The sequence below is a fragment of the Manis javanica genome, chromosome 10 (genome assembly GCF_040802235.1).
Source record: "Manis javanica isolate MJ-LG chromosome 10, MJ_LKY, whole genome shotgun sequence".
NCBI lineage: Eukaryota > Metazoa > Chordata > Mammalia > Pholidota > Manidae > Manis > Manis javanica.
In genome coordinates, this window is record NC_133165.1 from 115,612,186 (window position 1) to 115,627,806 (window position 15,621).

General features: G+C 43.9%; 1 protein-coding gene across 9 annotated transcripts in view; it reads left to right on the forward strand.

The window, feature by feature from the left end:
• The window catches only part of ATXN10 (ataxin 10), a 169,936-nt gene that overhangs the window by 55,785 nt on the left and 98,530 nt on the right, over nucleotides 1–15,621 (forward strand). For all 9 annotated transcript variants that reach the window (XR_012121638.1, XR_012121639.1, XM_073214031.1 and 6 more), the window contains one exon: nucleotides 13,146–13,311. Coding sequence is in view for 7 of the 9 variants with exons in the window: in XM_073214031.1 (XP_073070132.1) it covers nucleotides 13,146–13,311 (166 nt within the window). In the remaining 2 variants the exon portion in view is untranslated. The remainder of the gene's footprint in view (nucleotides 1–13,145; nucleotides 13,312–15,621) is intronic.

The window sequence follows — 15,621 nt, forward strand, 5'->3', positions numbered from 1 at the left end:
GACTAGGCGGCTTGCAGCCGTGGGCCTGGCTCAGCTCGGCACCTCTGGTGAAGCTCGGTACAGGGACTGCGCCAAGATACTGTCTCTGCTCAGCGGCCGTGCTGAGCTGAGCCTGCTGCTTCTTACTGTAACCGCCAGCTGGGCCGTGCCTGGCTCCGCTTCCTTGTCTCAGTCGTGTTCTGGGGAAATGGTATCAGACAGTGACTTGGGAATCTCTGGGTTCCTGACACCTGGAAACTTGCTGAAAAGAGCTGCCAGAGGAGCAGGGGCGGGGACGGAGGAAAGCCCCGACTGTCACCTTGCCTGAGTCACAAGCAGAATTTGTGGACAGGGACCTCTGCCCTAAGTCTTCCTTTTATTTGGTGACAGCTATTGTGCTATAGTTGCTCCAGTAGAGTAATCGCCTCCAGAGTGGGGTGTGGAGCCTCCCCAGAACTCCAGAGTGGGGTTCGTCAGCAAGACGAACCTGCTGAGTGTGGCAGGAATATAGAAGGACATCTGCTTGTATTTTTATCTAAAAATAAGGAAGCAACTAAACTTTCATAATATTTGCAATCTCGTTGACAGTTGTGGGTCATCTATGAATCATATATATTGGAGGTGTGCGATGAGATTTCTTGTGTTGGCTGAAAAAGCTTGGAGAATACTGAACCCAAGCGTGCTGTTGCCGGATTCTTTGTTCCTGTGGCTCTTCATCCTTTCACTTTTAATTGAACCTGCGTTCACCGAGTTTCTGTCATGTGCTGAATGCTGAGAACACCAAAGTGCCCAGCACACTAGTGTCCAAGAAGGGGACCCTGCTTTTTATTTTTCAGTAACGTCGTTTTTGTCACGTAGTTGATAGCAGTGTGATCATTTTGGAGTAACTCTGTCAGGCAAAACCGTTTCACAGCCCCCGATGTTTTGGGGCAGCAGAGGTAGGCCTGGGCTGGTGTATTCTGTTTGCGCTCGAGGCCAAGAGCAGCTCAGAACTCCTGGGAGGCACCGCGAGGCTGTTCCAGGATGGCAGGGGAGAGCTTGGACTGCTGGCCTTCAGCACCAAATGCTAAGTTCCGACCCTCCAGGCACAATGAGGTATTCGGGTGGTATTCTAGTCTAAGACCTTGCTCTTTTCAAGATGCTTATTTTAGGTGAGAATATCTACCTATTGTGTGCTGCATTTTGTGCCGTGGTGATGAATTGCCTCTAATGTGAATATGTTATCGGTGAAAGCAGTTTAAAATTTTTTCTTTAACGCACATGTGTACAGCTTTGGTTATGCATGCCAGGCACCGTTCTAAGCCCCTTACAAATATTAACTCACTCATTGCATCAACCCTAGAAGATCGTCCTGTGGTTGTCCCTACGTTGTACACGTGTACACTGAGGAAAGGAGGTTAAGTGGCTTGCCCCAGGCCACATGGCGTGGGAATGGCAGAGCCAGGATTCAGGCCAGGCAGGCTGGCTGCGGAGGCTGTGCGGATCCTCTTGCACTGGGCCTCCAATGGCTGACGGCCGTAAAGGCAGATTACACTGGCATGGTGCCCGGAAAACTCGACACCCGCCAGTACACTGTGTGAACACGTGCCGATTGAATTTGAAATCGTTCTCTTCATCTGCCTGTTTACTTCCCCTCAGTGTCCACCGATGACTGTGTTTCCCCGATACTGAGGTCCCATCGAGCACAGTGGTTTGGATGTCATGATCGGCCAGCAAGTGTTCACTGAGGGAATGAAGACCCGAGTGGTGGCCTAAGCCTTCAGTTTCCCTGGGAGGTAGATTTTTTGGGATGTGGGTCCCATGGTAATATGGCTTCAGCCAGACTTCCAGCAGCAATCCTAATTTCTAAGGAACATTGACCAAAAACTACACTTTTTACCCCTCTGTGGGCTTAGTTATAGCAAAATTCCTTTGATTGGCTTCATTCCAGTGAGTTGATTCCTTGCTCAGAAGAGGGCACTTCCCTGTGTTCCCTGGGGAGATGCCCAGGTTACTCAGGCGCAGAGCGTGACCTCTGGACCAGAAGCCTTCCTGTGAACGTCACGAACACCCAGGAGGGAGAGGGGAAGTGAGGGTCCTCGTAACGGTGATGCAAAACCTATTTGGAAGGTGCCACAGGAAAGGGACAAATAGAGGGCCTCAGGGATGGGGAGGGTGGGGACAGATGCCGCTGTGGCCTTCGGAGTAAGGTGCAGAGGACGCAGCATTTGACAGACCTGTAGGGCGGCAGGATTTTGCCAGGCATGTGTTAAAAAGAGAATGTGGATGTTTTCCAGTTGAAAAAATGGCAGAGATGTGGGATTGTTGAGTGTGTTTTGGGGAACATCGAGAAGTTGAGTGTGCTCGGAATAAAGGATGCTCATAGAGAGCAGGGGGCATTCCTAGGCCTCGCTTCGTTTTGGTTCATTCAACAAAAGCTTACCGAGTGCCTCCTCAGCGCACCAGACGCGATCCCAGCCCTCATGGAGTTATGTCTGGGGGCGGGTGATGCCTGACGAGCTCTGCCAGATGCGGAGGTGTGTGAAGCCAGGAAGGGGGACTGGGTGAACTCACTGCTCACAGAGCCATCTGGGGTTTCGGGGTGACCTGGGGCCCTGAGCTCATGGTTGAATGAAGGGCCCAATGGGTTCAGACTGGCGGGGTCTGTGCTGGTGTGTGGCGGTGGGTGGAGGACTGGGAAGGAGGGCAGTGGGGTCCCTGCTGATTCCTTTCTGGCAATGATGGACAGTCCTGTGGCCAGTGCTGTATGTAGGCAGGTGAACAGGTTTGAAATAATTCGTTTTTCTCAACAGGGGTATGTGATGAGTTAACTTCTTGCCTGTGTGTCTGGGCTGGTGCTGTGTGCTTGTGAGAACTGAGGGGACAGTCACCCGGACTGTTTCTGTGCCCTGGCTTGAGCTGGGGAGCTTCCCTGGGGAACGCTGCGGACCCACGTCTGAATCAGCTAAGCTGCAGCCAGGCTGAGAGGGAATGTCTGGATGGGTTCACTGCCACTATATCACAGAATGTTGGTGGATTGTCCTAAAAACAGCGCTGTACTCACTGAGCACCTGCTGGAGGTCCTCTGGGCGCAGCAGCGAGCAGGCAGGTGCCGCCCCTGGTTTGGACGGGTTGTGGGGTGGGGGGCTGGCTTGCAGATGCTCAAGCCTGTATTGCGTGGCTTCTCCGAGTTGTCACAGGTAATTGATGCCTTTGTGTTGGTGATTTATTGGGCAGATTACTTGGTGAGGGGGTTTTGGATAGACTCAATCAGCTCCCGTGGTATGATTCAGCAGCCATGAGAGCCCACATTTACACAATTTTCTGGTCCCCTTTGCCAGTGAATTGGAGCAATGTTAAACTAGCTGCTCTTGGAAAGCAGCTTCCATAGTCATTGGGTCTGTAATCTGCATAGCAGAGTGATTAGCCCCGGCGGTAGTCCTGCCAGCCACTGCTCTGGGTCAGTTCCTATGCTTCTGGAGCTCTGTTTCATCCGCAGAATGGGGATAATTGTTTCCACCCCGTGAAATTGTTGTGGAAATATGTGTAACTAATCGAAATACGTAGAAAGCTTTTGGGTGGAGGGGCTGGCATGTGACTGTCCCTCCTGAATGAGTTGCTATTTCTGCCGCTACTACAGCTACTCCCCTAACGCCTTTTCCTCCCGGTAGCAGCACTGTTCTGTCGGGAGGAGCCTGCAGCCGCTGCTGTTTAATCCTCAGAATGACCCTGTGAAACAGGCCTTGTTCTTGCCACTTCCACATTGGGGATCTGAGGCTTTATAGCTTCTGGGATTTGCCCCAGGTTGCAGAGGTAACCGAGGTAGTACTTGAACCCAGTCTGATGCCAAGATCAATGATCTTATTCCCTGCAAGACACTAACTTTTTATATCTGTAATTTATTAAGGGACCAATGAGGTAAATTCAGCAAGAGCTGTCTGCCTGCATCTTGGTGAGCTTGTCCAGGTTAATAGGGTTTTGGCCGTTGTGGCATGCTATTCAGCAAATTTCACATGCGGAGTAGTTCAAACGTAAATTCAGAATTTGTTGGAGATGTCAGTCCTTGAATTTGAATTGAAGATATTTTATTTCCAAAATAACAGAGTATTATTTCCTGTGCTAGAATGCTCATAAAACTTACTCTTTTCCCTTCTTTGCCCCTCACTCCAGTCCTGTCACAAAAATTACCCATTTCACGATGGAACACACATAGTTTTTAAAATTGTAGCCTGCATCAATTTAAGTATAACTTTAAAATACAAATTTTGCTGTAGAATTTGCCCCTAAAATCCTTCACGTGTGCATTGCTGCCTATGTTTGATGAAACAGGAATCATGATTCCTGTTTTGAGGCAGCGTATATAACTATTTAATCATAAGTGAATTAGATGCTGTGGGAGAAAATGATAGAAGCTTGACTCTGATCGAGGGGTGTGTCTGGTGAGCCGGAGGCAGCCTGGGTGATGATTTCTGGGTTAAAGGAAGCAAGACTTCCACACTGATGGGTAATAATTTTAGAAAACTGGTCTCTCTGACCTCTTTAACTGGGTCTTTTTGCTTTGTGTCCTTTACCCCTGGGTGAATAAATCAGTGAGTGAGTAGCATTTGTTAGACCACTTCTGTGCCGTTATATTTAAGGAAGTATTTAGTGCAGTTCCCCTGCAATTGGAAGTAGAACATTCCACATTGTATCCCATTTTTCCCTGATTACACAGTACATTTGTTCAGTGCACTTATGTTTTCTGGCATAGAAATGGGGTTAGCAAATGTAATGCATGATTGAAATAAATAGTTTTGAAAAAAAATGTCCTATTTGAGTTTTATGTCTTGTGTGTGATTTGTATTTTACAAGAAGGGTGGTTTTTGATGGTGGCTAGAAATAGAGGGGGTTGGAGAGTTAGGGGGCACTCCGGTTGGGAGGGGCCCGTAGGGCAGACTGAAGTTTTGGGACCTACTCCTTAACGGTGGGAGCCGGTGGGAGTTTTTCTTGGCGGATGACTTACTATAAGGAGGGTCGCTTAGTGAAGTGTAATTTATTCCCAGGTGATATTCGAGGCTGGTTTATATTTTTGAGGTCAGTTTCTGACTTTCCCCTCTTTCCCTTCAGAAGCACTCACAGCCCTCTCCTTAGCTCGCCTGTCTTGCCCACATGGCAGAGAGGAGGTGCACCCACCAAGTCCGAGGGAAGCGGGGCTCCGGGGAACTTGTAAGAAGGCGGCATTGCTCTTACCTTTCAGCTCCGGCTTCCAGACCCCCAGTGTGTCCCCTCGGCCTCCTCGGCCTCTTGCTGCTGCTGGGCAACCTTGAGGCTGCACCCTGTGGCCTGCCCTTTCTGTCCTGGTCTCTCCCGGCTCCTCCAGGGCCTGCCCCGGATTTTGGTCCTCTTCCCCCATGAGCTCATTCCCCTTCACCTGGCTGTGAGTAGCAGTACACGAGGGCCTCAGTTCCCTTAGGTCAGGGGTCATGACTTCCTGCACTTAGCAGTAACTGTTGCCTCACCCCAACTTAAAAGGAGCATTTTTAGAGCAGACTTTTGGGTTCCTCCTTCCAGCATTCCTGGAGAGTTACCCTGCTTGGGGAAATTGGAAAGCCTGGTTTTCTGGCCTTAGAGGACCCCATTCATTTTTTTTTTATTTTGGTATCATTAATCTATAATTACAGAAGGAACATTATGTTTACTAGGTTCCCCCCTTCACCAAGTCCCCCCCGCATACCCCTTCACAGTCACTGTCCATCTGCGTAGTAAGATGCTGTAAAATCACTACTTGTCTTCTCTGTGTTGCGCAGCCCTTTCCGTGCCCACCCCTCCCCACGCACTATACATGCTAATCGTAATGCCCTCTTTCTTTTTTCCTGCCCTTATCCCTCCCTTCCCACACATCGTCCCCAGTCCCTTTCCCTTTGGTAACTATTAGTCCATTCTTGAGTTCTGTGATTCTGCTGCCGTTTTGTTCCTTCAGTTTTCCTTTGTTCTTATGCTCCACATATGAGTGAAATCATTTGGTACTTGTCTTTCTCCGCCTGGCTTATTTCACTGAGCATAATACCCTCTAGCTCCATCCATGTTGCGAATGGTAGGATCTGTCTTTTACTTACGGCTGCGTAATATTCCATTGTGTATATGTACCACATCTTCTTTATCCATTCATCTACTGATGGACATTTAGGTTGCTTCCGTATCTTGGCTATTGTAAACAGTGCAGCGATAAACATAGGGGTGCATCTGTCTTTTTCAAACTGGAGTGCTGCATTCTTAGGGTAAATTCCTGTAAGTGGAATTCCTGGGTCAAATGGTATTTCTATTTTGAGCATTCTGAGGAACCTCCATACTGCTTTCCACAATGGTTGAACTAATTTACATTCCCACCAGCAGTGTAGAAGGGTTCCCCTTTCTCCACAACCTCACCAACATTTGTTGTTGTTTGTCTTTTGGATGGTGGCCATCCTTACTGGTGTGAGGTGATATCTCATTGTGGTTTTAATTTGCATTTCTCTGATGATTAGCGATGTGGAGCATCTTTTCATGTGCCTGTTGGCCATCTGAATTTCTTCTTTAGAGAACTGTCTATTCAGCTCCTCTGCCCATTTTTTAATTGGATTATTTGCTTTTTGTTTGTTGAGGTGTGTGAGCTCTTTATATATTTTGGATGTCAATCCTTTATCGGATCTGTCATTTATGAATATGTTCCCCATACTGTAGGATACCTTTTTGTTCTATTGATGGTGTCCTTTGCTGTACAGAAGTTTTTTAGCTTGATATAGTCCCGCTTGTTCATTTTTGCCTTTGTTTCCCTTGCCTGGGGAGATATGTTCATGAAGAAGTCACTCTTGTTTATGTCCATGAGATTTTTGCCTATGTTTTTTTCTAAGAGTTTTATTTTATGGTTTCATGACTTACATTCAGGTCTTTGATCCATTTGGAGTTTACTTTTGTGTATGGGGTTAGACAGTGATCCAGTTTCATTCACTTACATGTAGCTGTCTGGTTTTGCCAGCACCATCTGTTGAAGAGACTATCATTTCCCTATTGTATGTCCATGGCTCCTTTATCGTATATTAATTGGCCATATATGTTTGGGTTAATGTCTGGAGTCTTTATTCTGTTTCATTGGTCTGTGGCTCTGTTCTTGTGCCAGTACCAAATTGTCTTGATTACTGTGGCTTTGTAGTAGAGCTTGAAGTTGGGGAGCAAGATCCCCCCAACTTATTCTTCCTTCTCAGGATTGCGTTGGCTATTCGGGGTCTTTGACGGTTCCATATGAATTTTCAAACTATTTGTTCCAGTTCATTGAAGAATGCTGTTGGTAATTTGATAGGGATTGCATTGAATCTATATTGCTTTGGGCAGGATGGCCATTTTGACGATATTAATTCTTCCTAGCCAGGAGTATGGGATGAGTTTCCATTTGTTAGTGACCTCTGTAATTTCTCTTAAGAGTGACTTGTAGTTTTCAGAGTATAGGTCTTTCACTTCCTTGGTTAGGTTTATTCCTAGGTATTTTATTTTTTTGGATGCTATTGTGAATGGTATTGTTTTCCTGATTTCTCTTTCTATTAGTTCATTGTTAGTGTATAGGAAAGCTATAGATTTCTGTGTGTTAATTTTGTATCCTGCAACTTTGCTGAATTCCGATATCAGTTCTAGTAGTTTTGGAGTGGAGTCTTTAGGGTTTTTTATGTACAATTTCATGTCATCTGCAAATAGTGACAGTTTGACTTCTTCTTTACCAATCTGGGTTCCTTGTATTTCTTTTGTTTTGTCTGATTGCTGTGGCTAGGACCTCCAGTACTATGTTAAATAACAGTGGGGAGAGTGGGCATCCCTGTCTTGTTCCCGATCTCAGAGGAAAAGCTTTCAGCTTTTTGCTGTTCAGTATGATGTTAACTGTGGTTTTATCATATATGGCCTTTATTATGTTGAGGTACTTGCCCTCTATGCCCATTTTGTTGAGAGTTTTTATCATGAATGGATGTTGAATTTTGTCAAATGCTTTTTTAGCATCTATGGACATGATCATGTGGTTTTTGTTCTTTTTGTTGATGTGGTGGATGATGTTGATGGATTTTTGAATATTGTACCATCCTTGCATTCCTGGGATGAATCCCACATGGTCATGGTGTATGATCCTCTTGATGTATTTTTGAATTCGGTTTGCTAATATTTTGTTGAGTATTTTTGCATCTACGTTCAATCAGGAATATTGGTCTGTAATTTTCTTTTTTGGTGGGGTCTTTGCCTGGTTTTGGTATTAGGGTGTTGTTGGCTTCATAGAATGAGTTTGGGAGTATTCCCTCCTCTTCTATTTTTTGGAAAACTTTAAGGAGAATGGGTGTTATGTCTTCTCTGTGTGTCTGATAAAATTCCGAGGTAAATCCATCTGGCCCAGGGGTTTTGTTCTTGGGTAGTTTTTTGATTACCGATTCAATTTCGTTGCTGGTAATTGGTCTGTTTAGATTTTCTGTTTCTTTCTGGGTCAGTCTTGGAAGGCTGTATTTTTCTAGGAAGTTGTCCATTTCTCCTAGGTTTTCCAGCTTGTTAGCATATAGGTTTTCATAGTACTCTCTAATAATTCTTTGTATTTCTGTGGGGTCTGTCTTGATTTTTCCTTTCTCGTTTGTGATTCTGTTGATGTGTGTTGACTGTCTTTTTCTCTTGCTAAGTCTGGCTAGAGGCTTATCTATTTTGTTTATTTTCTCGAAGAACCAGCTCTTGGTTTCATTGATTTTTTTCTATTGTTTTATTCTTCTCAATTTTATTTATTTCTTCTCTGATCTTTATTATGTCCTTCTGTCTGCTGACCTTAGGCCTCATTTGTTCTTCTTTTTCCAATTTCAATAATTGTGACATTAGACTATTCATTTGGGATTGTTCTTCCTTCTTTAAATATGCCTGGATTGCTATATATTTTCTTCTTAAGACTGCTTTTGCTGTGTCCCACAGAAGTTGGGGCTTTGTGGTGTTGTTGTCATTTGTTTCCATATATTGCTGTATCTCCATTTTCATTTGGACATTGATCCATTGATTATTTAGGAGCATGTTGTTAAGCCTCCATGTGTTTGTGAGCCTTTTTGCTTTCTTTGTACAATTTATTTCTAGTTTTATACCTTTGTGGTCTGAAAAGTTGGCTGGTAGAATTTCAGTCTTTTGGAATTTACTGAGGTTCTTTTTGTTTCCTAGTATGTGGTCTATTCTGGAGAATGTTCCATGTGCACTTGAGAAGAATGTGTATCCTGTTGCTTTTGGATGTAGAGTTCTATAGATGTCTATTAGGTCCATCTGTTCTAGCGTGTTGTTCAGTGCCTCTGTGTCCTTACTTATTTTCTGTCTGGTGGATCTGTCCTTTGGAGTGAGTGGTGTGTTAAAGTCTCCCAAAGTGAATGCATTGCATTCTATTTCCTCCTTTAATTCTGTTAGTATTTGTTTCACATATGTTGGTGCTCCTGTGTTGGGTGCATATATGTTTGTAATGGTTATGTCCTCTTGTTGGACTGAGCCCTTTATCATTATGTAATGTCCTTCTTTATCGCTTGTTACTTTCTTTATTTTGAAGTCTATTTTGTCTGATACTAGTATTGCAACACCTGCTTTTTTTCTCTCTGTTGTTTGCATGAAATATCTTTCTCCATCCCTTGACTTTTAATCTTTGCATGTCTTTGGGTTTGAGGTGAGTCTCGTAAGCAGCATATAGATGGGTCTTGCTTTTTTATCCATTCTATTACTCTGTGTCTTTTGATTGGTGCATTCAGTCCATTTACATTTAGGGTGATTATTGAAAGATATGTACTTATTGCCATTGCAGGCTTTAGATTTGTTGTTACCAAAGGTTCAAGGTTAGCTTGTTTACTGCCTTACTGTCTGACCTCACTTGCTTATTGAGCTGTTATAAACACAGTCTGATGATTATTTCTTTCCCTTCTTTTTCCTCCTCTTCCATTCTTTATATGCTGGGTTTTTTGTTCTGTGCTCTTTTAGGAGTGGTCCCATCTAGAGCCGTCCCTCTAAGATACCCTGTAGAGGTGGTTTGTCTTGGGACAAATTCCCTCAACTTTTGCATGTCTGGGAATTGTTTAATCCATCCTTCATATTTAAATGATAATCGTGCTGGATACATTATCCTTGGTTCAAGACCCTTCTGTTTCATTGCATTGAATATATTATGCCATTCTCTTCTGGCCTGTAAGATTTCTGTTGAGAAGTCTGATGATAGCCTGATGGGTTTTCCTTTGTCGATGACCTTTTTACTCTCTCTGGCTGCCTTTAATACTCTGTCCTTGTCCTTGATCATTGCCATTTTAATTATTATGTGTCTTGGTGTTGTCCTCTTTGGATCCCATCTCTCGGGAATTCTGTGTGCCTCCGTAGTCTGAGCAACTATTTCCTCCCCCAGTTTGGGGAAGTTCTCAGCAATTATTTCTTCAAAGACACTTACTATCCCTTTTTCTTTCTCTTCTTCCTCTGGTACCCCTATAATGCGGATATTGTTCCTTTTGGATTGGTCACACAGTTCTCTTAATATTGTTTCATTCCTGGAGATCCTTTTATCTCTCTCTGCATCAGCTTCTGTGTGTTCCTGTTCTCTGGTTTCTATTCCATCAATGGCCTCTTGCATCTTATCCATTCTGCTTATAAATCCTTCCAGAGTTTGTTTCACTTTTGTAATGTCCCTCCGGACGTCTGTAATCTCCCTCCAGACGCCTGTAATCTCCCTTCGGACTTCATCCCTTAGCTCTTGCATATTTCTCTGCAGCTCTATCAGCATGTTTATGATTTTTATTTTGAATTCTTTTTCAGGGAGACTGGTTAGGTCTGCCTCTGCAGATCCTTTCTCAGGTGTAACTATCTTGGACTGGACCAGATTTTTTTGCCTTTTCATGGTGATAGCAGTGGCTGTAGGCAGGTTGTGGGTGTGTCAGCTGGGAGAAGAAAGTCCTTTCCTGCTTGCTGGATGCCTTGCCCTTCTCCGCTGCCTGTGTTGGTTACCTGCACTCCTGGAGCAGCCACTGGGTTAGTCCCCTAAGCTGCTGTGGGCGGGGTGTCCATCAGAACAGCACAGAGCCCTGCGGGGAGTGGCAGGCACGCCAGGTGCGCTCCTCCATGGTAGCGGCGACCCTGCCGGGCAGCTGTGTGGCAGCAGCAGCCTTTGGGTCTGGCGTGGGCGGCTGTGCATTGGAGTGGGATTCCGGTCGGCTGCTGGGAGCGCGCCTGCTCCCTCTGGCTCCGCTGCAGGTTTGCGCGGGGCTCTTCCACACAGGCTTCTACCAGGCTCTGGCTTCACTGCTGCTGGTGCGCGCGAGCCACGCCCGGGCTGTTTGGTCGCGCCCCTGTGAGCTAGCACAAGCCTCTCCTGCGGCGCACAGATCTGCTCTCGGTTCCTTCCGGCGCTGCTACTCTCCTGCTACTGGGCCCATGTGTCGGGGTCCACGCCAGTTGGAGGAACGACTGACAGGCTGCTTAGTGCTGTGAGGGGCTTCAAAGCTGCATTGCCTCCGTTTAGGGTGCCTAAGTTTCCCCGGTATTCCCAGCTGCCGGGACAACTTCATCCAGCTGTGGGGTCCCTGTCTCTTTAAGACTTGTCAAAATCACTGGCTTTTCTTTTGTCTCAGGGGCGCCATTTGTGGGGACCTGCCCATAGGTTTTGCTTTTCCATTTCTCTGATATCCAGCACCCCGTGCACCTTTTGTCTGCGTTCCGGGTGCGGATTTCTAGAGCTGGTTGTTTAGCAGTCTTGGGCTTTCACTCCCTCCCTGTTCCAACTCCTTTCTTCTCGCCAGGTTTTGGGGTGGGGGAGCGTTCGGGTCCCACCTGGCCGCGGCTTCTATCTTACCTCCTTCGTGTGATGCTGAGTTCTCGCAGATGTAGATGTACCCTGGCTGTTGTACTGCATCCACTGGTGTCTCTTTTAGGAATAGTTGTATTTATTGTATTTTCATAAATATATATGTTTTGGGGAGGAGATTTCCTCTGAACTACTAACGCCGCCATCTTCCCGTGATCCCCATTCGTTTTTTAACATTTTATGTGAATAACAGAAAACAAAAATATCTTAATACCAAACTATTTGTTGTTTTTTTGTGCTCAGCTGAGTGGATTATTTGTGTGTTTTATTTTCAGTTAGTAATTGCCATCAGAAATCTGAGGTTTTAGCAGTTTTGAAAACTGCTAAGGTCTGTGGGTGATTTTTCTAGACTGACGATCTTTCCCATCCTGTGGCCATAATACTAGAAGAGTAAAGTATAGTTTTAGTTCCTACTTGAAGCAGTAAACAGTTCCTATTTTTCTTTTGGTAAGAAATAATCCCTGCCTAATGTAAGTGTATTTTCCCACACTTACTAAGCATTTTAGATATTCGTATCCTTTGTGGCATAGAAATAAATGGGAATTACACATACAATCCCAAATCAAAAATGTGGTTTTGAGAAGCATCCGCTTTGGTTTACACTGGCTCGAGTGCCCTGAGCATGGTTTGTTTTTCCCAGGAGAAGGAAGGAAATTGTTGAATAGAAATATTTACTTGATGATTTAACTGTTGTAAAAAATGGCACAGGTCTGGTCTTCAGATCGGTGTTTCCGTAAACTAAAATCATGGAACAAATAAAAAAGCAGCCTTCACGAGAAACACAGTAAATTGAGTGGCTAAGGCACCTGGCCCAGGAGTGAGAGACTGTCCTGTGCTTGAAGCCTGACACGGCAGCTCCGTGTATGTGACACTGGCAGGTGAACTCTCCTTGCTCTGCTGGGTTTACCGTCTCTAGTGTGAGGCAATGCCAGTGCCTGCCTCATGGAATTTTTGTGTGGACTAAGTGAGATAATATATGCAGAATGCATAGCTTAATCCTAAGTAGTAAGTGTTAGTGCCCTTAGCTTTGCTGTTGTTACTGTAGATGTCTTATAAAACTTAATCTGACAGCATTTCTGAAATGTATTATTTCAGTGCTCAGACTAAACTAAGGGATATAAAAGTTGCTCGTTCCTGTGGCCAAGTCACATCAGACAAATCAAGATTTAAAAAAATAGTAGTCAGTGATTTATTTTATTCACCAAAAAATACATTTTGCCTACCTAGACATTATAAACAAAGTAAGGAATTTGAAAATGAGAATGTTCTCACAAAGAGGTCTCTATAAATATTTTTAGCATTGTACAATTTCAATATTCCTACTCATGTAAACATTTGTCATGTTTTACAGGGTTACATTGTTAGACCTTATAATAGCCAAAATAGTGGGTGATGAACCGCTAACCAAGGATGACATCCCTGTGTTTCTGAGCCATGCCGAGTTGATTGCAAGCACTTTTGTGGATCAGTGCAAAATTGTGCTAAAACTGACCTCTGAGCAGCATGCTGACGATGAGGTAAGAGGACAGTTTTTATTAAAAACTCAGATGAGAGAGAGAACAGGGATGTTTTCTAAGTCAGCTAGGTCCTCTATGAGCATTATTTTTATTTATTTATTTTTTTTGAGAGGCCAGCTCTCATATTTATTGATCAAATGGTTGTTAACAACAATAAAATTCTGAATAGGGGGGTCAATGCTCAATGCACAATCATTAATCCATCTCAAGCCTAATTCTCGTCCGTCTCCAATCTTCTGAAGCATAACGAACAAGTTCTTACATGGTGAACGAATTCTTACATAGTGAATAAGTTCTTACATGGTGAACAGTACAAGGGCAGTCATCATAGAAACTTTAGGTTTTGATCACGCAATATGAATTATAAACAATCAGGTCAAATATGAATATTCGTTTGATTTTTATACTTGATTTATATGTGGATCCCACATTTCTCCCTTTATTATTATTATTATCATTATTTTTAATAAAATGCTGAAGTGGTAGGTAGATGCAAGATAAAGGTAGAAAACATAGTTTAGTGTTGTAAGAGAGCAATTGTAGATGATCAGGTGTGTGCCTGTAGACTATGTGTTAATCCGAGCTAGACAAGGGCCTTAAAACATCTATGAGCATTATTTTTTAAAAACTTTAAAAAATATTCCCTAAGTATCTGCTATGGACTGAATGGGCACAACCTTCCCACCCCCATTTGTGTGTTGAAAGCTTTAGTTCCCAAGCTGATGGTTTTAGGAGGTAAGGTCATTGGGAGATAATTAGGTCATGAGGGCAGAGCCCTCCAGAACGGGATCAGCGCCCTTATCAGAGAGGCGCTGGAAAGCTCCCGCCATGTGAGGAGGACACAGGGCCATCTGCAGCCAGCAAGAGAGCCTTCATCAGAACCCCACCGTGGCGGCACCCTGGGCTTGGACTTAGAGCTTCAGAGCTGTAAGCAGTGAACGTGTGTTGTTTATAAACTGCCCAGTCTGTGGTATTTTGTTGTAGGAGCCCAAATGGACTAAGTATCCTTATTTTAGAACAATTAGGAAAATGCAGACGAGGGAAAACAGTGCCCCTATTTCTACCATCCAGAGTTAACCTAAAAAAAATTTCTACTTAACGTATTTTTTAGGCAGAGAACATCAGATATATTTATGCCTACATGCACATATGCATAAACGTAACTATATTAAAGATGGAATCATTCGTTGCTGTCTGTCTGTAACTTCCTGTTTTTTCTTCTCCTGAATATAAGCGCCATGAGGGCGGAAGTTTGGACTGTTAAGGTCGTAGTACTGTGTACGTCATAGACACTCGTAGTATGTATTTGTTGATGAACAAAACAGTATATTGTGGATGTCTTTTTAAAATGCCAGTGTAGCATTCTAAATAAAGAATTCACCATAATTCATTTGTCCAACTCTATAGTTGGACAGTTAGTTTGTTCTTATTTCTGTTTATTGTAACTAGTGCTATGGAACCTGTCTGCATGGTTACTGCTTTGTATGTGTCTGGTTATTAACCTAGGACATAATCTTACAAGTGGAATTGCTGTGTATAAAAGTATGTCCAGTTTTAAAGCTTTTGATATGCATTTCTAATTGCCTTCCAGAAAGTTATTTCTTCTGTTCTTATAGGAGATCTCCAATCATATACTATCCTGGTTTGTCCCTTCATGTATGTTTTTATCCTCAAGCCTACCCTAGATCTTTCAGGGCTTTTCTTTACTTAGGAGATGAGAACTAGCTTACTCTAATTTTGTTTCCTTCCCTTTCAGTCCAGAAATTCTTTTTGTCTATTCCTACTTCCTTCCTTCCCTTCTGTCTTAAATAAGAATTGTTCTTTCTCTGGAATACTACTCAGCAGTAAAAATGATGTATTCTGATTCAGCAGCAGAAAGAACATATTTGTGATTCCCTTTTTGTGAAATTCTATAGCAGGCAAAATTTATGGATAATAAAGCAGATCAGATGTCACCTGGGGCTGGAAGTGAAGGTGAGATTGGTTGCAGAGGGAGACGAGGTAATGTTTTGGGTCATGGAACTGTCATTCATGGCTGGGTACATTGACACAACTCTGCAGCATATACTTAACATGGATGTATTTATTGCACGTAAGTTATTTCTCAGTAACATTGATTTGGACATGTTCAAAACATATTAGAGAAGCCATTTCCGTGCTGCTAGGAATGATGAGTAGAGTGGGAACCTGTGAGAGGGACCACCCCTCGACAGGAGCCACCGTCTCCAGGTGGGAAGGTGGGGGGTGCCGGCCCTGATCACAGCACTTCCTGGAGAGTTGTGTGGGATGCCATGAACTTCTTAACTCTTG